A 27,506-nucleotide genomic window follows, 5' to 3' on the forward strand; every position below is an offset into this window, starting at 1 on the left:
AAGCAAACAAAGACTTAAGAGAATGAAACGGGTAACTAGAAATTTGAAAACTGAAGTTTTTTTTTCATAAATGGAGGTTTTAGGACCGGGAAAATTTGAAATGTGGATTCTATGTATAGCTAGATATATTAGCTGGATAATGCAGCAAGTTAGTTACAAGGTTTGTTCAAATTATAAGTGAAAAAATTGGTCGAGTGCCAGTCAGACTTGAGCACGGACGGTTCGGTACCACTTTAGAGTGAAAGTAGGCAAAAAAAAATTTCCATGGGAATTCGGATTATATAAGTATATTATAATAGTACTTATTCATTTTATTTTGTTTTTAGTATAACTATTATTGTTATACATATAGCGGTTCTTGAGATACATCCTGGAGACAGACAGACAGACGGACAGACATCGAAGTCTCAGTAAAAGGGTCCCGTTTTTACCCGTTGGGTGCGGAAGCCTAAAAATTAATAATTGCTCTTATGTTGTAAAATGTTAGTTACCCACTTTATCCACTCATGTCTTCAAATACGAGGGTTAACCCGCGTTATAATTGAACGTTGGTTTAACCGTCAGATCCCGGCTAGCCGGCGGCGGAGATCAGACGAACAATTACAGTATAATGCCGTCCTTTTGTTGTACTTTTGTACTCTACCTGATTTCAATTACGTTTCAGGAAGTATTTTATGTTGCCAAAGATATTAAAAGGGGAAAAGTTTGCAAAAATAGTCCAAAAAGCCAATGCTTAAAAATTAAGTTATTAAATTACTTACTATTTTATAGTTTATTTAAAGTTTTTAAACGGGAACTACGAGCATAAAGTTATTAATTTACGAAGTACTCTACTTTAAAAAGTTATCTTGAAGTTTTCAATTTACTAGTGTAAAAAGATACAAGACGTTTTGGAATAAACATCCCATTAATGTAATTAGTTATCCAATCTTTGAATACTTGTTTCATAATGTCGGGTAGGTATTTATTTAACTAGATGACGCCCGCAACTCCGTTGCGCCAAAATTTGTTTATCGCGCGGGAACCGTACATTTTTCCGGTATAAAAAGTATCCCATGTCCTTTACCGGGACTCAAAGCTGCTGCTGAAATTTGGTATGGAGGTGCATACCAAATTTCAGCAAAGTCGGTTCAGCGGTTTGGGCGTAAATAGAGAACAGACAGACACACTTTCGCATTTATAATATTAGTATGGACTTATAATTAATAGTGTCGGATACATAAATGTGTATCATAGTATCCATTATGATATAATAGAGAAATTAATAATCTATTAACGGATCCGACTAATGCCTGACGCGGAGTAATGGTTTATAGAGGCTTATAATAATCCTGGATTATCCATATCTTAACCGCGCCTAATGGGAACGTTATGATTATTGATTGACGGGTTAATATAATAATAATAACAAATCCTTTTTTTGCACACAAAAATCATAAAAAGTAACAAAAACAAAAGGAATAACAACCAAAAAATATAATAATTATGTATATAGTTATTAGTTATGTGTGGTTCTTTTTTTGAGTCGTCATCAGTTTCTTATATACAACCAATATTTTTAAATTGAGGGTTATATTTGAACTGACTTTTACCTCGATAGGTAAAAGTCAGTTTAAATATACTTTATTTACGGCAATCTTACAAAATGGTTATAGTCTGAAATTAGAAGCGTAAGTAACCATTAGTTTTTAGATTAAAAACCGTCAGAAATCGCGAAATTCGTTAATCAATAAGACAGATTTAGCTTATCACATTTTACTAGGCTGTAAAAATGTAAATGAGTGATCTATATCGGAGAGTAACACAAAGCGCAGATATCAGCCCGCGGGCAGTCAAGCTTGTTATAACTACACTCGCATACACAAGTGGTATACGGGTTAATATTTTAGAGTTAAAAATTAATTTTAAATTTTGTTAGTTTCTAAAACTCAGGAAAGGCTGGACCGATTTGACTAATTTTAGTCTTGAAATATTCGTGGTAGTCCGGGGTAGGTTTATATTAGGAGAAAATTGATACGATGTTCACCACCATCTAGTATTTTAATAATATGTACTTAATAAATTAGAGCTTGTATACACACGACTGACACGTGTAATCAGTACATTTTGTACTGATTACAAGTGTCAGAAGCAAAACTTTTGTCGAAAATCGTGACGACGTCGTAACGCAGTATTGTTATTTCGACCCTCATTTTTTATGTTGAGACTTGCGACCTTGAAATTTCACTCTTAAGTTCAACGCGCCTAAAGAAGTTTCAAAATCCTAAACCAAGAGTGAGCATCGCTGTGTCATGGCGCTCGCGATGCGTTATGTCAATTACTATCGCTATGACATCGCTATGGAAACTAGCGAATGTAATGTGACTAAGCAGTAAGCATTCTGTTCCGCTATAGGTACATGAACATTATTTATGTAGTACTAAAAACGCTGTCAGTTTCCTAGAAACTTTCACAAATATTACTATAGGGCATCCATTTGGAAACTACCCGACTGAATTTTTCATAAAAAGTAGAGCTTTAAAATATTAATACGTAGTTTGCACTTAGTACACTACCAGCGCCTTCCTTCTTAATAATACGAAATATTTTTACCTTAGGGACGGAAGTCTTAACCTAAGTGTCCATATTTTTGATACAGTTTGGCTTTACCCACTTCTATCAGCAATAATCACTTGCGTACTTATTTGTAAAAATGCATCAAAGGGCAGGTTAAGGCACTTTTGTGCCCAACAGTACTGTCATGGCTACGAGCCTACGACTTACGAGACCAATAAAAACATTTTACAATAAATTCCTAACCACTTGTCTGTCCGTCTGTCCGTCGTGATTGGACGTTTAACGACGGTGTAAAGATCGGCACGCGGGGCGTTAAACACGTTTACGACGATATCGACAGTTTATCTCCTTATTAATTACTCAAATTAATTACCATCACCATGTTTTTGTCCTACGAGCCGGATTTTAAGCTGGTGTTGGTTTTGATGGATTTTAATTTTCTACAGGCGTTTGTAAAATTGAAATATGATATAAATCGAAAAGCGAGCTATATAACTTGAAAAATGTAACATTTAATAAAATGACCAAATGTATACGGTCCATGTAATATTTTGACTGGCTTCCTATTTTAGATCAAATTCGGTGATATGATTTAAAAACAGTGCGGTTTGGTCGGTTCTACATGAAAGATGAATTAAAAAGGTTGCACTAAACTTCGCTTATACAGAATTTATATCTGCGTACCTACTTTGTAGGTACCTATTTAAGCGTTACGTACTAACAATTTTTTTTTTTTTTTTAGATTTGTTTAGAATCATAATATTATTTTGATTTGATATTAAATTTTGATTTATATTATTATTACTATTTTTTGCTTATTTTGATTGTTTAATAAGTATTAATTTTGTTTTTTGTATTAGAATTTTAATTATGCATGTGATTATTTATTATTGTTTAGAATAAAAAAATAATGTTTGCTAAAATGATGTTTATCGAGGAAATAAAAGGCTTTATTATTATTATTATTATTACTAACAATTTTCTCCTGTGTAAAGTATTTGCTGGACTTTCTCTGGTATTCGGTAGGGAACAAAGTGGCGATTGTACGAAGCTCTCATGAAATATTTATTCCTCCGATAATCGGACCGCAGACGACTTGTAGCGAATCAATGCATTTTCTACGAGATTACAGCGCACACGGCCACGAGAGGCGCGGAAGCGGGAGCGTATTTCTCTTTTTACGGGTCCGTAATTCCGTATCCAAAAGGGTAACAACGGAACTTTATTTTAAACGTTTATTGGGCCTCAACACATTCGTTGGCAACTCTTGTAGATGATCGTAGATCGACATCGGTAAATTACTAAAAGATTTTGCATGTCTATATATAATAAATATTATTACTCCGTAATTTATAGAATAAAATCAATAATATTATGATCACATAATATAAAAAATTTGAAGCATATAACAGGACTCAACAAGAATTTGAAGAAAAATCAATTTTCATGTGATTTCCCAATTCACGAATGTAAAACCATAATCTTATTACTTCGAAGTGTTCGAACATGGAACTTACACATTAAATATGAAAAACTTTTAAAAAGTCTTCCCAGATTATTTTTTAAGCCTTACGTCACGCCAAACTTTTAAAAAGTCTTCCCAGATTATGTTCTTTTTAATAACTTTTTAACTGGCATCTGAAAATGGAGAATTCTGTGTTCGACTCTGGAAATATTTTAAAGCCGAGCTTTGTGAGGGCTCGCATCGTTACACCTTGACTGACTGATGATAACACATCTACATAATATGAATAAAAAGTAGATTCCGAGTTTCCAATTATATATCTTATATCTTTAATCGAGCAATTCTTGTTATATATTATAATTGGAATCTCGGAATCGGCTCCAACGATTTTCATGAAATTTAGTATAAGTATAGGGGGTTTCGGGGGCGATAAATCGATCTAGCTAGGAATAATTTTTAGAAAATGTCATTTTATTTGTGTTTTATCGAATACCGAGCAAAGCTAGGTCAAATAGCTAGTAATATACCTATACAAGAATTGCTCGTTTAAAGATATAAGATTACTATGTTAAAACAAAAATCAATAGACGTGATCGGTGATAGTTTTTCCGTAAAATGTACCACAAAATGTACAGATTGTAGGATATACTAGGGCTCGCTTCGCTCGCCCTGATAAAATGAAAGAAATCGCTATTCTCTCCAACATGTCACCGGTCTACACGATTGGCCCAATGTTGGACGATTGTAGAATGTTTTATTCATCCGAGTCCCTTGGACGGGTCTACTAAATCAGGGTTCAACGAGGTCTACCTGTTACCTTTACCTATTGAGGTAATAGGTAAAGGTAGCAAGTAGACCTTTCCTTATTTCCTTACTTTTAAAATGCCCTACCTGTCATCGCTTTTTATACGAAAACTTACATTTAATAAATAAAAAATAATTTCAATTTTGTTAACTCGCTAAAACTTGAGACCGGCTGAACCGGTTTGGCTATTTTAGTGCAATTGACTCTTGTAATATTCATGAAAGCCAGGAAAGGTAAGTCCAGGGAAGTAAGTGACACGAAGTTCACCGGGTCATCTAGTATATAATATAAATATACATTTTATTTATGCATTCGAAACATATATTTTTTCTATTGATCGACATTCGACATCGACACAATATGTAAATTAGGAGTTAGAACACAAACATACTTCGGTTCAGCTGCGCCATACTAAGCCAACGTAAAACATGTCGTCTCTTTCGTCCTGTGTAATTATGAAAGAGAAAGATATACGTTGACAGACAATTAGCAGTAACCCATGGTGCAAATAGGTCTTTGAAACTCCATCTTCAAACGTAAAAAGCGCGTTTAAATCATACTGTACACAAGTCCGGAAGCACCTAGCGAACAGCTAATAAAACATACATAAAACTGCTGCAGTCATTGACGTATCATCTAAAGACGTCGCAACTCGCAACTGATTAACCTTTACCAATGAAATTGAAAATCATCGCGATAAATGGAATGTGCTGTGAATCACTGATTTTCTTCTCAACTACAATTTAATATTTACTTTGTGGCGACAATTTAGATTTTAGGCGAATTGCCCTTCATGTTGGAACGTGTAGAGAGGCGTATGGATGGCCCAATATGTGGCATGCCCATGACCGACGAAGTCACGTTGATTGTGCATACGGTTGTCATTGGTAACTGGTGCATCACGATTGGCCATCACGGGCCAACGCGAAAAGATTTTTTAATTTTAGTTTATTCAAATTCGTCACGTTGGGGCATTTCTCATAGATACAATGATAATTTTAGTGCCACAACTTTTACAGTGAAGGAACACGTACACCCCCTAAAATATGATCACTATGTTTTGTTACAGTCTGTCAAACTCAAACTCAATTTTTTTTATTCAGAATAAATTTTTGCAAATATTTTCTGAAAGTTTACATGATGCCTACCATAACCGGTTCGGGAACTAACCCGGCGAGAAGAACCGGCGCGGGCGGCGTAAGAAACTCGCAGGGGGGCTATATACATCCCATATACGTGCGATGTCCTATCACGAGTGATATGTCAATGTTCTCGACGAATATATCTCGCGTGTCACCGCGGAGATTATCGCGGACATCTAGCTGAATGACTAACCTGCGCCGTGCCAGGCTGTCTGGCAGGCTGCCAGCCTGTGCCAGTGGGTGCCAGGCCGTCTGGCACGCTGCCAGTGCCAATACTCAACACTTACGCGCTGTTTATAATTAATTGCTTATTGTTTTTACTAATTGTTTCTTTTTTGATAAATAAAAGCGGGGGACTTTAGTTAATTGTCTGTGTAAATTAGATATGATGAACATTTTCGTGTCCGAGTGAGAGATTTTTCAGTCGGACATGTACGTAAGCTCTGCGATTACAAACACTAGACGTTGACCGCAAATGTATTGTGCAGAATACGTATATTCCGCGCAAACTGTAAGTTTTTCCCATGTTTTTCCAGTATAAAAAGTAGTAAACACAAACAAACGTCGCAGTGTATTCACCAGTTTAAGTGTCAAGAGGTAAAAAACTAACAAACAGAAAACACTCTCTCGCTTTTATTTTTTAATAAGTACGAAAGTATGGATCTTATCAAGGTTGTACCTAATTAATCACTAACTGTATAATGTTAATGCTCGACTTGGCGGGGGCACTGCCGTGTCCCCAGATAATATTAAAAACATTTTTAAAAGCTATTGCATAGCTTTTATCGCGAGCTTTAAGCGCGGCGACCGAAACAAGAAATGCGGCGGCGTTTCCAAACCGGCACGGTGTTAGTGTGCGTGCGACTAGACGTATGCGAATTGTTGATAAAATGCATAAGTTGATAAAATGCTATGCAATAGCTTTGTCGCGGCAGTCCCCGAGTGGCACACTTATTTTTAACCACCCAAACACCAAAACTCCCAACCCCACTTAATTAAATAGTCCCATTAACTTCCATCATCCCATCAGGATTCAGGAACCATTAACCAACGGTGATGAACCATCCGTCAATCAGTGTCAGTGATCGATCGATCTGTTTTTGAACTCATCGCATCCGGAAAACGCCGAAAAACATCCTCAAATGAGAATTCGATATTATGCCAATTTTGAGAGCTTTTTCCCGCGACCTCGTATGCGCAAAATAAAACAAGGGGATCATCGCTCAATAAAAAGTAGCCTATGCAACCTTCCCGTCATCTCTTAGCGCCAAATTTCTAAATCTACTGCCTATTTTTAAAGATCTAAGCATACTTCTAAGATTTCAGCAAAATCGGTTCAGCAGTTTGGTCGTGAAGAGGTAACAGACAGACACACAGATAGATTAAGCTAAATTAATCTGACTCAAAAGATATTTTGTTTCCAAAACTGTATTTTGTGCAGAGTACGTAACACCCTGGCTACGCCCATATTTATACATATAGAATTAAAAACGTACAGACACACTTTCGCATTTATATAATATTATTAGTAAGTATGGATTTTAATATGTGTTGATACCTCACTCTGTACACATCCATAAACAGGCGTCACATTCGAGGCAGCAAATTGCGACAGATCACAATTAATTACTGATAAAGGTACGTGCCCCGAACCTTATTACCGCGATGTTACAGCCATTTGTTACTAGGGATGGGAACAGCAAAATATCGACTGTCGATAAAAAAAATTGTGTATCGTGTAAGAATGGCTGATCAAAATGACTTTGAATTTAGTGTTTTTATGATAAATATGAGAAAACTTTAACAGGATTAGGTTAATAATAAAAATGTTACATACTGTAATCTCAATCTGCCAAATTCTATTAATTATTCTGTGCGAACTGTGTATTATTGCTAGATGCATTAATCGGTACCATCTTTACCAGCTATCATTTCGCAATTCGCTGTGCTTATTGAATACACGATGCGTAAATGCTAAGTCACATCTCTACTCCATCTTGGCATTTATTAAATTAATAAACTCGTTAGCAAGAGTGGCAATTTAGCTCCTCCCGGTAATGTTATTACGCGTCTTAAAGTCGTGCACTAAACTCCATTACGGCTGAATCCCGATATAATTGGATCGGAAAACTGACATGTTATTGCTTTTAAAATACTTACATCGAATCCTATTTGACTAATCATATTTCTATATCTCTGACGATTTTTACAATATGTACGTGCGCTGGATCTATGTGAATATGAACCAAAAAAAAGTGAAAGAGTCATTTTATTACTGGGTGCCCAGTACATTTTACAGTGTCATCACTAATTTTATTTTATTTAGTTACACACTACACACTGTCGCATTTATAAAATTGTATGCTAAAATAACGCTTACTTGATACTAAGCTTAAATATAAAAGTAAATCGATATACAATTTAACAGAGAACAGAAAAATAAATATCGACAGCCGAACACAGATCCTCCTCCTTTTTTGGAAGGCGTTTAAAATAAAATAAAAAAAATAAAAAATATCGACAATTTCGACGTCACATCCTCTCTCTACTCCCTATTTTCGTTACGCAAGTCAATAATCTAGCTGTCCTAGTGTGAGGACACGGCCCGCGTGCTCTCGGATATCCTGCCCGCCTTATAATGCGGATCCCGTACGTGACCGTGACTGAAGAACCTTGGAGATGTATTGCCTAGGATCCCTGTCACGCGTTTTTTAAACGCACTGACGCAACTGTGCGTCGATGAAGACTGTAAGGGTTTCCGAACCTTTCTTCGCCCCCTCGGACCGTAAAAAGTAATTTTAGGAACCACTGATTAGAAAGTCCTGGTATCAGGGGTTTCTAAGCTTGTAAGGGAACATCTAGTAAACTGATTTTATGGTACTTTAAGAAAATTTCCAAAACAATCTTTGTATTCAAACTATGATTACACAAGATATTAAATAAATTTCTTTTACCTTGATTATAAGGAAACGACAATGTACTTAGATTAAGGCATACACATTCAAAACCTTCCGAAAGATCTGAACATTTTCGTCAGCTCTCTCGTCTTGGCATCCTTCTACATTATGTGTTTTTGTTTAGGGAAATAAAGTTTATACTTTATAAGCATCTGCAACGAATCGGTAAAAGTAACTTGACTTACCCCAAGATCAAATTGCTACAAAAAACGAGGGGCCATTTCAATAAATCACCCGAGGGCAGTGGGTTCGGTTCCCGGGAAAAATGATCCGTCATAAACAACTCGGACCCAAAATAGTAAGTATTATACGTAGGGGCATCATGGAACCAACGACTTGTGCATGAGAAGTTAATTGAATGTCGAGATCTGTACCCGCATTCTACTATTTTAAAGGTACAAGTTGGAAGCCAGCTATAGCCTACATGAAGCGGCAGCAGACATTAAGTATCGCTATAGCTTCGTATCGCTAGCTGCAGAGGGTATTTCATAGAAATACAAACCAGTACTGTCGTTGCGACTGGCGACACGTCGTCGTCTGCGGTTGCTTCATGTCGCCCGCTGCCAACCGTGAACCGGCACCATCGCAACATTAATGTAGCTAGATCCTAAAAGCTTCCTATAAAAATGCATTCTAAGGAAATATCAATGTGTAAATATCAAAATTCTAAGGAAATTTGACATTCTATGAGAATTCCATTTTGTAGTTTGATACGAGTAGGAAACTGCATTAAAATATTTTATAGTGCGGAAAACGACTTGCGCATAAGAAGTTTAAGTATATGTCGCAGCCGACTGGCTTAAATAGCCGTTCAATCTAGCTGTTTCATTGAACGGCTATTTAAACCAGTCGGCTGCGACATATACATTAATGGTAACATATCGATTAGTTGGACATATTAGCCAAAATGCAAAAAAACTACAAACACAAAAACAAAGAATCGTTTCCTGTACAATATTTTTTATTGTTACATAATATCCTTTATTAGAAAGTAGCTTACTAACTAGCGTCATAACTCGACATGTATCTCATTTGTTCATCCTTCTGTCAACTCCCTCATGTAGGTCGCTAAAGTAATTAATAAATACCAAAACATCTGAACCAATATATCGTTAACTAGTAACGTCATCGTCTTTGTCATCGTTTAAACAGTACGTGAAAAAGGATACCTTATTAGCTAGTTGTAGAGTTAAGAAATTACAAGATATTGCTCTATGGTCTTGTTGCTGTAGCTACTTACGAGTCTGCCTTAGCATGGTTTTATAAAACTTGAAACAAAATCTGAATTTTAAGCGCAAACTATTAGTATTATATGATTTACCGCGAAGATGTTATGTCAAAGGAATACCTTAAGACCGGCCATGGACGGACCGCCAGTTGCAGTCGCGGCCGAAAGCCCTAGAGCGGTCGCGTTGAAATTTGCACCGACCGCTCAAGAACTGCTTGAGCTAAATTCATATCCGCAAATCGCAATACACGGTGTAGTATGAAAACTGCAGATCGCCGTGCGGCAACCGCGTCTTGCAGTCGGTTCTCGACTGGGTGCGATCTGTTAAACTTAAAACAATAATCAACCAATTAAAAATTAGAGTAACTTTTCGTTTCCTTCACTAAACTCTAAAGTCTAAACAAACCATACAAAAGAACTATGTTAAAAAATAGTACGTGTGCGGCCATAACTCAATACGTTTAATAAATCCGTCATCACCGGAATAGTCGGCGAGTGACGCGGTGCAGATGGCGCTTTGTTCTCGCCCTACTTCACTTTACATCACAAATACTTCAATGTATGTTCTGAAATATTACCCACTATACTTGCCAGTGTCCAAGACGTCAATTTAGATTATCGTCATCGAGGCAAATACTTCTAAAGTGGCAAAGTCTTCGTCCTCTCGACTGCATCAGGCGTTAATATCTTCCATATTATTTCCCCCCTCTTAGTCATAAACTGGCTTTGACTAAGTGGAAGGCACTTAGTCAAAGCCAGCTCAAAGTATAAGCCTGTGCCAATGCGATTGCACTTCCTGCAAAATCATAATAATATGCGACAAAATGTATTTTATGACTTTGTTGGAAAGTCAATACGTCACGCTTGTCTCAATACTCAGATGTCCGGTATTTAATCCGGTATTTTCGAGGCCTGTCCGGTAAAAAATAAACTCCGGTCCGGTATTTTGAGGAACGTTTTTGTTACTGGTACCTAGTTTTAGGTAATTTTGATTTTTTTGAAAGCTCCTACCTTTATTTCGATAATATGTAAGTTATAGTATATGGCGACCACAATTTTATAACCGCAATAATAATATAAAAACTTTTTGCGACCTACCATACAAACCCCCCCCCCCCCCCCCCCCCTTTGGGGTTGTCCGGTATTTTTTCGTGACTCACCTGGCAACCCTAGATATGAAACGTAGGTAGGCTTGTTAGGAAACGTAGGAAATCGTGATGTCGTTACTCTTATTTCAGGATTAGTTCACATCGAAACGAGTCGCGACATAGCTTGATAGCGTTACAAAATTAAAATGTTAAGCGCTGTCACGCTTTTTTGTCACTTTTATTGATTTTATGCATCGTCCAGTCACACCTCGTTTCGGTGTCAATCTTCTCTAATACTTTTTAACTTTATGAAGCAATAAATAGGGACTAGGGAGATTTATAAAACTTAGAAGATTATTCAATCTAGAATAAAATTAAAAATAATCAGCAAAGTGTTGCTAAAAAAAATATATTTCTATAATGGATTCTTATTTAAAGAAGACGTTTTTATCACCCTTTACATTTTGATCTTCGATAACAAGTAAGTATTATGATGTTAGTCTCACGCTGAATTCAATATATCTTAGAAAGAAGCCAATACATTAAGTATTAAGCAACCGAGCCAGTAGTGTGATATTTCACAAAAAGCGCCACAAGTCGCGGTGTCACAGAGTCAGAGGTCGAACTGCGCATTAATCTGCGTTAATACGATCATGTATCACTTTCACGGGCTTATCTAGTATTTTATATCTATGGCGAAATCGTTTATAGTACAGTAAACTTTGCTGTCTGTCTTGTTAGTCTGGGCATAAATGAATAAATACTTATGTATCTACTACTTAAAATTGAATAAATATTACGTTTTTCATTTGTTTTATGTATTCACGACGGAAAAGGTATGATATTTATATTATAGATTTCATTGTGAAAATAGGGACACGTACCTAGTATATACGAAATCATCTATAAATAACGAAGATGCTAAGCTGCTTTGCTTTGCTTAGAATCATAATAATACTTATTGGCTTAATTTTATTAGCTTCAGTAAATATACCAAAATATGGAAAATACAGTCATACTAATTATGTAATAGACTATAGAATAACGTAAGATTATTTGTGACAATTTACTTACAAATTACGCCACGTAAATATACAATTTGACAGTCATACTTTACGGCTTAAATTGAAATATATGAATAGACACTCGCAAAATACGGCTATCAATCATTTTACGTAGATTTGTCGCAATCCGATAGTTTTGAGTAAGTATTACTTAAAACAGTCTATCGTATTTGTACGTATAAAAACTCTAGAATCTGTTTCCGAAGTTTACAATTACTCTAGTTGAGATTTCTAACTGTTCACTATCTGCGGTAGATCCGGAAAAAATTTGCATGCAGAATTGATTTGTGAAAAATAATTATAATATTTACTTATTTGAAAATCGTAATTAAAAAACTTCGATTTTAACCGTGTCGTCATAGATTGGTCTATCGCTGGCGCTCTGACAAGTGAGGGTAAAAGTTATATTTTCGGTACTCTGTTTTTCCCGATGATCTCTTCTTCCTATCCGGTCTTTAACATCCAGAAAACGGATCCTAAAAAGACATCTATCTATATGACTTCATGTATGAATATGTAAAGGTATTGTAATACCTTTACATACGTTTTGCCTACAATAATATAATCAACTTTTTTTTTTCTTTTTTTTCCAGAATGCAACTGCAACGGCCACGCGCGTCGCTGCCGGTTCAACATGGAGCTGTACAAGCTGTCGGGGCGGGCGAGCGGCGGGGTGTGCCTCAAGTGCCGCCATTACACCGCCGGGAGACACTGCCACTACTGCCGGGAGGGGTACTACAGGGACCCTACCAAGCCCATCACGCATAAGAAGGCGTGCAAGCGTGAGTTATTAATTATGCCGGAACCACACTTACAAGAAATGCCACGCTATAGCATAATATAAATATGCTATAACATATTATTATCGCAACAATGAATGGCATTTCTCGTTAGTGTGGCCCCAGCATTAGAGATACTATAGTTGTTGTCCGTTATTAGGGCCAGTCAGTATATCGCGCCGCGCGCGGGAACACTAATTTCTTTGAGGCGAGAATTGAAAACTATCCTATTTCAATCATACAATATTATGAAGCAGATTATAGTTATTATTGTAGTTACGTTTTTACTAATAAGTAATAACTAATACGTAATAAATACTAAGTAATGTACGGATTTTAACTTAAATAGGCATGGTAGTAGTTTAAGGCTTATGGATACTTTTTGTTTCGATAAAATACTGTATTTCCGTATGACACAATATTTTGGCAGGGTCGCAAGCAAAATCCAACAGTTAAAACAAATGTCAAGATAATATTCTGTTGCCAAACCAAGGTGATTTTTACCCAAGATATTTTAAGCATTCTGAAACAGGAAGACAAACCAATCTGCTACTGGATTGGTAACAGCCTATTAGGCTGTATGTTATGCAACATAACAGATGGGAAAGTTACGAAACAAAGGAGAATAACATACGACGATTCTATTACTAACAGAATCGTAGCTTTGCCTTTGTCTGACAAACAGTGTACACGGTACAGACAAAAAGACGATGTTAACAGAATAAATATACCTATCTTCTTTACTATAAGGATCCATGAACACGGAATATTATTAACAACTAAGAATCGCTTTCTATCTGTGTATCGCTGTGGTATTACCAGGGTTTGTGAAAATTTCCGATGCGACAGCGCATCATAAAGAGTGCTGCGTCTCGTGCAATGTCGTATCCGATGAAATTTTTGCGTTACGACTTCGCATCGCATTTTCGCGCGATGTTGTTTTTGCGATACGACGCCGCAACGCAGTATTGTGGCCTGGCTCAGGGTTTCCAAATTCGCATCGCATCGCAAATATCTGCGACAAAATTCATAATAAGAATGACATTATGATGCGATGCGAATTCGCAATTATGTGTGAGAGCCCGCCCGCCCTTATTCGCATTTATTTGTATAGTGCTAACAAATCCCGAAATCGAGAAAATATAATAATATATTTCTTCCTGTAGCTGTTTATCCAATATACCGACCGTATTGGGCTAACACAATAACATCAGTGATTTTTCTCTTGGACATTTTGAATGTAATCTCTATAACTAGCCCCTAGGGTCCAGGGTAACGGAGTTCAATGCGTTCACGAGTTTTCACGTCCTCGTAAAGGACCGAATCCTATTCAAAGTTAGAGTCCTCGAGAGAAGATTGTCCTATTATCCTTTTACCAATAAAGAATTGTGTTTTTAAATTTATGTACAGCTAGTTGAAGATTTGGCTGATAATATTTAATTATTGTTAGTATTATGATAAAGGAGAATTAAGTATGTATGTAACATAATGTGACTTGAAAATAGACTTTAAACTTAAAAGTGCGAGTTCGACTCGCCCATGAAGGGTTCCGCAGCAGCAATATGGTTTATTTCTATGAAATTAAAAGGTTTTTGATTTATTTTTATATTTCAGTTGATTTAATGAAAGTTAAATTAAGGTTTACCATTTATGACGTATAAAAAAACTACTTCCTAGATCTCGTTCAAACCAATTTTTGTTGGTAATTTTTATAGTAATGTACATCATATATTTATTTAGAATTATCATGCCCCTACTTTACCACTTTGGAAGAGTCTCTCTCGCAAACTATTCAGGTTAAAGAAAATAATATTAGAAACCTCAATATGATTTTTGAAGACCTATCCATAGATACCCCACACGCATAGGTTAGATGAAAACTTTTTTTTGTTTCGGTTGTACCATATATTATAAGTCTATGGTTGTACCTATGGGGACCCCAAAATTTTTTAATAATTTTACCATTTTTGTATCAAAATCTTAATGCGGTTTACAGACTTACATCTACTTACCAAGTTTCAATAGTATAGCTCTTATAGTTTCGGAGAAAAGTGGCTGTGACATACGGACGGACAGACAGACAGACAGACATGACGAATCTATAAGGGTTCCGTTTTTTGCCATTTGGGTACGGAACCCTAAAAAAGAGAGCTGGATACTTGAGCTCTTGCTGTTTTTCATAGAACCTAAATAGTATTTTTTTTAACCCCCGACAAAAAAGAGGGGAGAGAAGACACAACTTTATTATGCCATTTCGCCAAATAGATCCCGCCAGAAGAATTATTACCAGCATAACCATGCATATAGACAGCTTATTACAACCATTATTATAGATAGAACATATTTTTGTGGATATATCTGTAAGTATATATCCACAATATAACAACCCCATAAAAGAGTAACAAAAACAAATTTCCGATAAGGCCCAAACAAATAGAACACGTACAGTTAACTCCACATTCCCCGGGGAGCAATTCCGAAGCCCATCTTCAAGTTTGCAAGCCCATCGCTAACCCGGACTTTTATTCCGAAACTATTTCCGCCATCTTGTTCCTTAGAATCCGGAAAATCCGAAATGAAATTGTGTTTCAAAATGTTGCTGATCCCTTACGTGTCTCAGGATAATGTGGAGACGTTTCGTGTGAAACCTAATAGGATTAAGTTTTCTTTTCAAACTAGATTTTATTTCGAAAACGTTTGATTTTCCCGAACGTAGACGCCGCTGAAACCTATGCAATTAATGTTGTTTTTATTAGGCAATTATAAGTTGGTAGGTATTGTTTTAATCAATTAGATTATATTTTATTATATCCATTAATAAATAATGAACCATTAGAGAAATTGATTGATATATATAATAATATTATTGCGCTTTAATATCACTAGCTATTTGACTGAGCTTTGCTCGGTATTCGATAAACGACGACGGCATTTTCTAAAAATGATTCCTAGCTAGATCGATTTATCGCCCCCGAATCCCCCTATATACTAAATTTCATGAAAAACGTTGGAGCCGATTCCGAGATTCGAATTATATATACAAGAATTGCTCGTTTAAAGATATGAGATTAATTACTAATAGTAATAGTACTAACTAGTAGAGTATTGTAAGTTGAGTGCTTGTACTTTTTTACCCTAGTGGTAAAATAGTACACATTGGCAGCACAATAATGTTCAACAATACATAGATTGAGCACAAACTAGTCACTAAACCTCATATAACCAATTTCATCTATTTGTATCCTTTTAACTTCAATTCAGTGTCACACATAACAAAAAATATATTTATTCATACTTTGGACTTTAGACTTTACAGCGTACCATATACAGTGTGTTAGTGTAAACACCATTATCCTTGAAACCATCAAATGAGCCCGTCAAAATGAACAACTTTTTATATGAGAACAATGCTGGGAACTCAAAAAAAAAGCCGTCTTCATATCAATACGGATGCCCGGATAGACAATTTGTATAGGTATGAAGACGGATTTTTGAGTTCCCAGCATTGTTCTCATAGAAAAAGGTGTTCATTTTGACGGGCTCATTTAATGATTTCAAGGATAACGGTGTTTACACAAACATCTTGTATACAGACACAATACACGTACCTACTGTAACACTTGGAACTCGAAAACCTTATTAGTTATTAGGTACCTCCTCGGTAAAAAAGATTATAACGTATGACGTACCTTATGTTTAAATACATAATGATGACTGTCTCACTAAATAAAAACTATGGAATACTAAATAAATACGCTAAAACTATAATTTGGTTAAACTATCCATAAGTTGTACAAGTAAAATTGAATGTTTAGTTAATGTGAACGTGAAATAAGTTCCACAGGCCGGTGTCCGGTAATGGACGGAATAGCGAGCCTTACGACCGGGGTGACCATGAGTGTTGATTACAGCGGACATGTCCCGATTATTAAATGAAGATGGCGCTTTATTTAGTTACTAAGACCTACATAACTTTATATTATTTGTATAGCTTGTTTTTTGTAGTTAAATTATAGTAGACAGAAAATGAATAAAAAATATTTCTCAACTAATATGGCATCTTGTTCCAAGGAGTCTCTATCGAAGCAGAAAGCAAATATAATATTATGCTTAGTTAATTTGTATAAATAGGTATTTTCTTTAAATTTGATTTGTACTAATTTGGGAATGCGAATTCAAGTTAAATTCTTGCAGACATTTTATTTTCCAGACCTCCCAAATTAAAACTCTTTTTTTTCATTGGTGTGTTATAAAATACAATCCTTACAAAAAATAACATTCATCATCCATGTAATCTTCTTAATAAAGCGATACCATGGCAACCCTACGGGATAATTCATCTGCCCCGAGCAGTAAAATCCTCGACGCAAACTCTAATTGCGTGTAGTTACGTCAAAAAGCTAAACTTTAACAAAGCCCCTCGTAATTATAATAAAGGTTTATTCTAGTCTTTGAAATTGCTATTTCCACTTGGTACTTAGTCAATTCGTTAGATTCAAATAGTGAAGTTGAAAAAGGCAAATTATATAATTGTAAGTTTTGACAGAGAATTATTAAGGAAATTTGACATAAAGCATCGCTAAGTGGGATGGCGCTAGTGGTGGTTAATATAACGTATAGCTGAAAAAAATAGCGCGCTAGTTCTTCGCATCGAATAGCGCGCTCTATAAATCTATGCATAAGGCGCTACGTTATAACGTATCGCGCGGTCATTGACCTACCGCGGCGCCGCGCCGCACAGTGTTTTAGAAATCCCAAAATCGGACATGACTAAGTTAATGCAATGAGTCGATAGCGTCTTATATTTTAAATGCAAGAGTAGAACTCCCGTGTGCGCACTTTAATTCGTTTTTGAGAAAATAAATTTTTAAATTAGTCATTTTTTGACTCCCTGAATATGAAATTATTTTATTTAAATTAATTACGAGGGTTTGTAAACTTGCTACCCAGTTGATTAAATTGATCATTAAGAAACACAAATTTTAGTTCCTGAGATTTTAATGTTTTTAAATATTTGGACTTTATTTTTTTTTTCTGCTTTCCTATATGATTTCCGCACCTTCTGTCCAGACTGAAAAATACTTTGGTATAGTCTTTACACTACAATATTTTTATTTTTTGTGAATCGCTTGTATAATGGTGTCGCATCGCAATAAAATGGTGATGAATTGAATTGTCAAAACTGTCAAACTGACAAATGTCAAATCAGTACGAAAATACAGAAATGAATTGCAAGCAGAGTTGCATTTTGCGATTTTAGAAAAATGAATCATATTATGATTCATATCATGATTCTTCAAAGCGACCATTTTAGCCCCGCGGAGATTTACGAATTTCTAATTTTTATTGGCCCCTTAAAAATTTTAAGAGCAAAGTTTCATCAAATATATTTTTTTTATAATCAGTCAAATAATAAAACATTTACATTTTAAATAATCAGTCAATTATTTATCAGTCAAATAATAAATCAGTCTAATAATAATATATTTTATTCTTCATCACCTTGGTCGTCAAAAATGCTGTCCACATGTTAACACATGATATTATTTTAACACTTCGATGAAACTTTGTTCTTAAATTGAGTATGAGACGCGATTTACAAAAAATAAAAATATTGTAGTGTAAAGACTATACCAAAGTATTTTTCAGTTTGGGCAGAAGGCGCGGAAATCATATAGGAGAGCAGAAAAAAAAAACTAAAGTATAAATATGTGTGCGCATTTTACTGCGTTTTTGAGAAAATCAATTTTTAAATTAGTCATTTTTTGACTCCCTGAATACGAAATTATTTTATTTAAATTAATTACGAGGGTTTGTAAACTTGCTACCAGGTTGATTACATTGATCATTAAGAAACACAAATTTTGTACTTTATTTCATTCCTACAATTCAAGTAGTTCCTGAGATTTTAATGTTTAAAAACATTGTCCTACAATTCAAGTAGTTCCTGAGATTTTAATGTTTAAAAACATTAAAATCTCAGGAACTACTTGAATTGTAGGAATGAAATAAAGTACAAAATTTGTGTTTCTTAATGATCAATGTAATCAACCTGGTAGCAAGTTTACAAACCCTCGTAATTAATTTAAATAAAATAATTTCGTATTCAGGGAGTCAAAAAATGACTAATTTAAAAATTGATTTTCTCAAAAACGCAGTAAAATGCGCACACGGGAGTTCTACTCTTGCATTTGAAATATAAGACGTCATCGACTCATTGCATTAACTTAGTCATGTCCGATTTTGGGGATTTCTAAAACACTGAGCGCGGCGCGCGCCGCCCGCGCTGCCGATCGCGCGCGATTTCAGTTCGATTCGTTATATATAACGTAGCGTCAAAACTAGCGCGCTTGAAAGAATCGAGATTTCGAGCGCGCGAGTTTTGACGCTACGAGCTACGTTATAACGAATGAACTAGCGCGCTTGAAAGAATCGAGATTTCATTTGTTATAACGTAGCGTCAAAACTAGCGCGCTTGAAAAATGTAGCATATTCCATATAGCGTATTAAGAAAATATAGCCGTTAGGAACACCACTAGATGGCGCTTGCGATGCGCTGTATTTCCTAATAGTCATCAAAAATACGTTGTGTATTCGAAAATATGTTGCTAAGTTGAGGGGAATGGAATTCGAATTTCTATCTCTTATCATTGAATGTAACTTTCACTGGCTTGACATGCGTTTAATCTGAAACAGAGTGAATGGAAAACAAGGATGAAACTAACATTACTGCTGCATTAAAATACTTTAGTACTTTAACCTAACTTATCTCTTTCTCCAGCATGTGACTGCCATCCCGTGGGCGCGAGCGGGAAGACCTGCAACCAGACGAGCGGGCAATGCCCCTGCAAGGACGGAGTGACCGGCACCACCTGCAACCGCTGCGCGAAGGGCTACCAGCAATCCAGGAGCCATATAGCGCCGTGTATCCGTAAGTTGACTATACCTACACCTCTAAAATTAGCCTGACAGGTTGGACCATGATAAATTAATACTAGGTGAAAACGTGCAGTGCATATTTGTCTATGATTGCCCATGATCGTCAGTTTTGCAATCTTGGCGGCAGTCATGATTTCCATCATGACTCGGGCAAATGGGCCTTAAGCTTGCACTGCCTTAAAAAGCATAAAAAGTACTGCTTATGAAAGCTGCGAAGCTATTATAACACTATAATATAACACTGCATTCCAAAAAATCACTCTGTTGATCCTACCATACCATAAAAAGCTTATTATACAGTCACAACAAAATTGTAATTATTAAAATACAAAATATAGTCCGCTGTTGGTTTCTACTTAAACAATATGGTGTTACAGGAATACCCCGAGTGGTGACCGCTGTGCAGGCAATGGAGGCGGTGGACGCGGAGCCGGGCCGCGGTAAGTAGTAAGTGGAACTTCATTGCACCCTCATCTCACCGCATGCGCATTCCGTCACGGTACACCCACTAACTTTCACCAAACAGATTTCAGCAAATACAGCCAATACAATACGGTGCAACTAAAAATACCTGAAATACACTAATCGAATTTACCAAAATTCACTAGGGTGCGTACTGATGCGTCCGATTGCGCTAGATTTTACCAAAACACACTAGCATTTACCAAAACGTGCTAACCATTACTCAAACAAACACCAAACATACTAACGTTCACCAAAACACAATGGAGTTTACCGAAAGACATCTGGCATGAAAACTATCACCTAATTTCGTTTTAATTTTATAATAATATGTTAACTTATAGATAAGTACCTAAAACTAGCTTATTATTTCACCCAATGGAATTAATTGCGTGTCAAAATGAACCTTAGCAATAACGGTAAATCCATGATTATAAATAAATCGTTCCTTAATTAATTCATATTTGTGTATGCAATTAATCATTTCTGTGATAGTATTTTAATAATTTATAATTAACGGCAGTTGTCACAGTAACTAAAGATCTTATTAATGAACTAAAATACACATTGAAAATGTAATGACAATTTGTAGAATTTATAGCTACCTAAATTATTTGTTAATTACTGAGTCCCAGTTGAAAGCTGTCGTAAAATAATCAGCAATAACAAGTTTAATGACCGATAGATCATACTATAACATGTACGATCAGTATGGACACATAAATTATAACACGTGTACTTTAACGATCCATAATGTTAATCTGTTTATGGGTGAATAACTTTAAAAATAGTTGAATTACATAAATAAAGTTAATTATTTTGTTTTACTGCACGGATGATTAAGTAATTTAGAAAATTGGTAATTTATAATATTAATTATACTATTATTATAATATTAATTGATTTACCAAAAACCTCGAGCAAGTTTCACACAATCATTTCTATTCTACCAATACTGATTAATTGTAGCTAGGTAATTTATTATGCTGATATCAAAGGGTTTTCGTGGTTGGTTACCACTGTTGATCCTGGCGACACAGAAGTTGCAGTGGTGGCCTGGTTGCCGGATAAAAAAGAGAATTTATTATTCGTTTTGATTACTACTCATTTATTAATATTTTTATTTGGAAATATGGTAATGTAACTAATCTCACAATTTGACCCAAAAAGTTAAACTCTGTTATCAATAATATACCGTTTCTGAACTGACTGCGGGCACGCACAAAATATTTCTCGTAATTATCTTATAGATTTGACCACACAGTCACTAGCCATTAATTTATTGAATGTGGTTTTATTTACATTTTAAAAGATTATCTGTAATTTGTCCCAACCATGTATATTGAAAGCATTCTTACAGAAGGTTACTTAGATGTAAATCGCAGTTGGATGGATATAATTTCTAAAATACGTTTTACTTTCCTTAGCTACCTATCAATTTAGTGCTGTACTGAAACGATAATAAAAATTATCGTCAGTCGTATTTTTTTATTCATTTATTTAGGTAACAAACAGTCATTATACATGGAATTTTCTCTACTTTCTATGCGGTGCGATATAATACTACGTCAACTCATAAATCATAAACACCAGTCTGTGCCGTGATTGAGTGCATGTTAGTAATTGCATTTTGTAATTATTTATATGACAAGAGCAGCCCGTTAAGAAGAAATAGCATAAGCCGCGAAATTTATCGCGAACATTAATAACGTATTGACAGCCCTGATAAGTAGCTGTCGGGTGACAATAATTTAAGCATAATCGGGGACATTTAAATAAATTGCGGACCGCTTCGAGCAAGATGAGGCTTGAAAGTATTATAATGGCCGCCATTGCATACAATGTAATTCTTTAAATAAAAAAAAAAACAGCGTTCTTTGTTTTTCTTTTCAACAATGAACACCTGTGCAATATTTCAAAATGCAATTACTCATTTGTTATTTATTTGCACATTTCTACTTTGATCTAATTCCTGCAATTGTTTTTAAATCAAAAAGTTTATTTACAGGCTTGTTTTATATCCATCGTCTCATAACGTTTTGTTTTTTAACTTGTTCTGTGTATTGTCAAGTGATAAGGTAAACATTTTTCATGTATTTAATACTTTTTGATTTGGTTTTTGATTCGTTTTGTGAGTGCAATAATTGCTGTCAGGTTTAAACTTATTTTGTAACTAGATTTTTTGATAGTTTTCAATAATTATTGTACATCTGATGATACAATTATTGGGATCATTCAGTCCCTTTAATCACCTTTCATGCTTCAAAGTACTAATCGTAATAACTTTCCACTATTTTTTGTCTTTTCATTTTTATTATTCAAAAAACGTGTCTTTTAAATAAGTTTTTCTATTTTATATAATAACAGCGGCGGATCAGTGCGGGCGGTGTCGCGCGGGCGCTCGCACTCTCAATCTCAACAAGTTCTGCAGCCGCGACTACGGTAAGAATCTTAAGCAACTGATCTTAATTATTATCTCTATAGCTATGTGAACTGAAACATGTTTTATTTTAGAAGAGATTATTTAATACATAATTATAATTTTTTCAGGATTGTCCTAAAATTTAGGGAAGATTACCTGTTATTTTCTTTGCGGGTTTCAAGAGAGCTTTAATATGTCCCTCTGGCACCATGAGATCATAACAAGGGTCTTCATGGTTAGTTACCGCTATCAATTCTGGTGACACTGGCGTCATGTGTAATGGGCCAATCTTCAAAATAGAAAATACTGGGACTAGTTCCATTTTGGGCTATAGAGTACAGCCAATCGTTCTTTCCTCCAAAGGAAAGAAAGTCCAGACTTGGCCACCGGTAGTTAAGTTTGAACTTCACACAGCCTCGATTATTCTTGTGGCGGTAGCCCGGTACCCACAATTAGCGCCACATTCGTGCATCATGCTATCGAAATTTTCTAAGTGCCTCTATATATATATATATATATATATATATGTATTATACGACAGCTGAAATCAATCACGTGGGCATGACCGAGAATACCACCACGCGTGGTCGGAAGATCTTCCTTTGCGGCCTTCACGCACATATTCCCGTATTCTTATATATTACCCTTCGTCTATTTGTTGTGTCTTCGCAGTCATAATGGGTCGCGTGGTGGAGCGCGAGGCAGCGGCGGCGGCGGGCGGCGGATGGGTGCGTCTCGGGCTGTCCGTGCAGGCGGTGTACAAGCGCGGACCCCGCAGTCGCCTGCGCCGCGGCCCCGCGCCGCTCTACGTGCGGGCCGCAGACCTCGCCTGCAAGTGTCCCAAGATCAAGATTAATAAGTGAGTAACTACTCCATAAAGTATGTCACACCTAAAGGGGGTAGGGGGTCGACGAATTGTGACATGGTGTGACAAGGAGGGGTAAAGGTAGGGGTCCTACGTTTTGTGACGTCACACTTTATATGTACATACATATCTTTCGAATATATAACAAGGCTAGTCATCACAAATTTAAGGAGCTATGTCTATTTCAATTTTATGACCATCGTCTAATTTTTATTATGACACTTTATAATGCTCTGGTATCTGATGCACTTTGTAGATATATTAATCTCAAAGACACGATAGGTGACGAAAGGTTGGAATTATAATTTTAATCGTTTACTCACGCACACATACCGCGTTTCAAATTGACAGTAGACTGATGTTAAAATTCTGTACTTATCAGTTTACGTTTATGAATGAAATAAATATTGAAACAAGATATTACGGATTTACTGAATAAAGTCTAAAATATCACGGCGCAATGGGGCAAGTGAATAAAAATATTTTATTCAATAAGGATTTAGCTCATCCGTGGACCGTGTGCCCTAAACGTACGATAGCAAAAAAAAACTGTCCGTCTTTTAAACAATGCATATTCACCCTATCCTATCTATATTCTAAAAAGTGTGGCCATTCTAAAAATTCAAATTTCTACAGGTCCTACTTAATATTAGGAGTGGAAAAAGAAGGAGCATCAACTGGTCTGCCGGGGCTGACGGTCGGGGAAAGGACCTTGCTGCTGGAGTGGAGGGACGACTGGCATCGGCGCATCCGGCGCCTGCAGCGGCGCGCTGTCAACTGTCACTAAGCGTCGCCATCTTGGAAAACATCGAGCAAAGGAATCGCGGTATTCAGCCACAATGAAAATATATACAGTAGATAATGATACTGGATTGCTTGAGTCGGTGCACACATATTAATATTTTCATGTAATTTAGAGATGAAAACAATGAAAAACTTGTCTTTGTTGAGTGAGTTTGATTTCAAGGCTGAGTTCTACTGTATATATTTATGTTGTGGTTCAGCCGACAGGGCCTACTCAAAAGTCTGTAAGGTAAATCCGTCTATGTTCCGTGCATAATACTGCCATTTACGACTATTATGGATACATATAAGATAAAATATAATGGACTATTTTATGAGAAGGAATATTAACCTTACCTGAAAACTTACATAACACACCTACTTACTCGTTATAATTTGTTGTAACAAGGACTGTATGTTTTGTTAGGAGTTGCCAGTTGTTAAAGGATTGCTTCTTATTTTGCATCTGGCAACTAATCTTAGATTATTATTTATTTATATATTTATGGTAGACATAACATTTCGTTCCATTTCAATGCATTTTGTATAATTGTTAGTTTGTAATAAATTTTCGCCTGTTTAACTTGTTTTAAGTAGATACAGGTCGATCTTCCGTTTCTATTTTGTAGAGCGGTATTATTGAAAAACTGCACCCTAAAGTACCGCTTTTCGGGGTAATAGTTGGCGACAGGCAACACTGACGCCAAGTCCCGGGACGTCAAAAATTTTTGCGCGCCATTTTTGACAATTTGATATTTTTATTGTATTATGATTATAGACGTAGTTAGGTTACGACTTACGGTATAATTCATCTTCACAAAACATAGTCATAATATTTTAACGTACCTCATTTAGTAAGAAAGCTTAACGTTAAGACTTTAATATTTGTGTATAGCTCCTTCATTTATTTTAGTTTTTTTTATGGCAACCATAGAATTTAAGCCTGGGCTGCATTTTCTAATTCTGTATTTTCGTATTCCGTAATCTTCAGTTAACAAAATCTGTTGTAAAGTCCAGTTTTAAAAAATATAATATTCTTGCCAAAGTAAGTGTTTAAGAAGTAATCCCTAATATTAATTAATTTTTAATCGTCTTAAATATTCATAACTTAATAAAAAGTTTGTACAGTATTATTAGCTTTACTGAAACATTAATTATAACAATATTTTTTACCAGTTATAGGTAGGTAAGTACCACTATTTGAATACCACAGTTAATGTTGACAGAATTATGTATTTTTGGAGTAAAAACCTTAAGCTCTCAAATTCTGTAAGAAGGTGCAGTAATGTATTGCAAGAAACAACTATAATGTCTGACAATTAATGACAATGTAAACTTTGTTGATAGTACATCCGGATACTAATAAATCTTGAGAGAAAAGTTGACAAGATAGTTTATCAATATTAAGAAGTATTGATACTCGGTCGAACAATATAAGTGATCAGATTAAAGTACACTCGTGTAATCAAGCACAATTGAGCTGTCAAAATCGAACGCGATTGTACAGTTAGAGACACAATAGCTTAAATCATCTCTCAGCACGATAGAACAATTTACAATAATCTATTGTCAGTATTTGCGCCAACAGCCAAGAGGAGGCGTAATCGTTTTACGTAGGACGTACAAAAAGATAAGCTCGAAATTTCTATCAGCAAATTACTTAAATTTCCTATCGTTTATCATCCATTCACATTACGATTTCTATTTCACATGACTTGTCGTGGCCGCTACTGTGCCCCCACCTACAACTGGTAAACAATATTATTTAGATGGTATTTATGTGACTTAGAAGTCTCGCTTGAATGTACTAAGATTTGTAAAAAGTGTATTTAGTTGTAGAATCAATTTATTAACCTGTTTCTAGTTATGCATATCTTTAGATTTCGTAAATTATATAATCGTGTGCTTAATTAATTTGAATGTGTGTGTAATAGAGATTTGTCATTTCTAACCAGCCCTAAAAATTGGTATTATCTCAATATTAAATATTTTACAAATCCCGTCAAAAAAGCCTTCATGGAAAAATAAAAATTCTATAGTTAATCACTTTTACCTCTGTCTGCATTATAACGAAGAGAACGAAACAAGACGTGTTATTGTGACTGTCTTTCAAAGAGCTTTTTCAACGAATAAGACAAATAACAGAAATAAAATTGAAATAACGTTAAATTTTCGTTTATTGATAAGCCCCACAGATAAGCCCCCATTATATCGGTCCACGTAACAAAAATATTAAGAGTCACCTCTGGAAATTTTGGCACACGTTTAAATTAATTTCTACACATTACGCCACGATGTGAAAGATATTTATCGAGGATTTTAGAACAGATTAATTTTGTGGCGAGTGTAACCTCATTCGATAGATGTAAGATCGTATTTATAATGAATTTTAATTAAATTTTATTAAGACCTAATTTATTATAGACTTTTGATTTATATTGTAATCTGTTGTAATGCCGTTATTTAATTTCCAAGTCGCTACAATACGTCGCAAATTTACGATGTCACGTAAATTTTATTAACACTAAATCATTCGCGAAAATATTCAAGGAAAGTAACATAAAAAATCAAATATTACATTACGAATCGTAAAATGAAATGGGGAGAGTGTCTGTATTATCATTTTTTGTTTTATTAAAAAAAACTTATAAAAGAAGTGATATTTTCTTAACTGAAGCTAAAATGTCTGTTATTAGAACAATATACGCACAACTTATAATTGTGATTAAACGAGTAAATTAATGACGAGACGAGACTTGGCTAGGGCACTGCCATGGCCCCAGATACTACATGTATATCATCATTCAACACAGAAGATATTCGAAGCTTAAAAATCAGGTTCCTGCTTGTTTCATGACATAATGTGGCATGGTATAATTCTAAGTAAGAGCTTGCGACTGTGTTACAGCGACTGCACTTAGGCTATATTTATTGTAAGGATGTCAATTTTA

The 27,506-nt window shown here is 35.4% G+C and overlaps 1 protein-coding gene across 2 annotated transcripts in view; it reads left to right on the top strand.

Moving 5' to 3' along the window:
• LOC121739167 (netrin-B-like) overlaps positions 1-27,242 on the top strand; it is a 155,813-nt gene extending 128,571 nt beyond the window's left edge. Inside the window, exons 2-7 of one of the 2 annotated variants that reach the window (XM_042131510.1) lie at positions 12,899-13,087; positions 19,866-20,015; positions 20,401-20,463; positions 22,853-22,927; positions 23,580-23,766; positions 24,409-27,242. In XM_042131510.1, coding sequence (XP_041987444.1) covers positions 12,899-13,087; positions 19,866-20,015; positions 20,401-20,463; positions 22,853-22,927; positions 23,580-23,766; positions 24,409-24,559 — 815 coding nt within the window. In that variant the 3' untranslated portion in view covers positions 24,560-27,242. Of the gene's footprint in view, positions 1-12,898; positions 13,088-19,865; positions 20,016-20,400; positions 20,471-22,852; positions 22,928-23,579; positions 23,767-24,408 lie in introns of both variants that reach the window. The other variant, XM_042131511.1, reaches the window with a different exon arrangement.
• The last annotated feature ends 264 nt before the right edge of the window (positions 27,243-27,506 follow it).

Source organism: Aricia agestis, chromosome Z (assembly GCF_905147365.1).
Source record: "Aricia agestis chromosome Z, ilAriAges1.1, whole genome shotgun sequence".
In the NCBI taxonomy this organism is placed as follows: domain Eukaryota; kingdom Metazoa; phylum Arthropoda; class Insecta; order Lepidoptera; family Lycaenidae; genus Aricia; species Aricia agestis.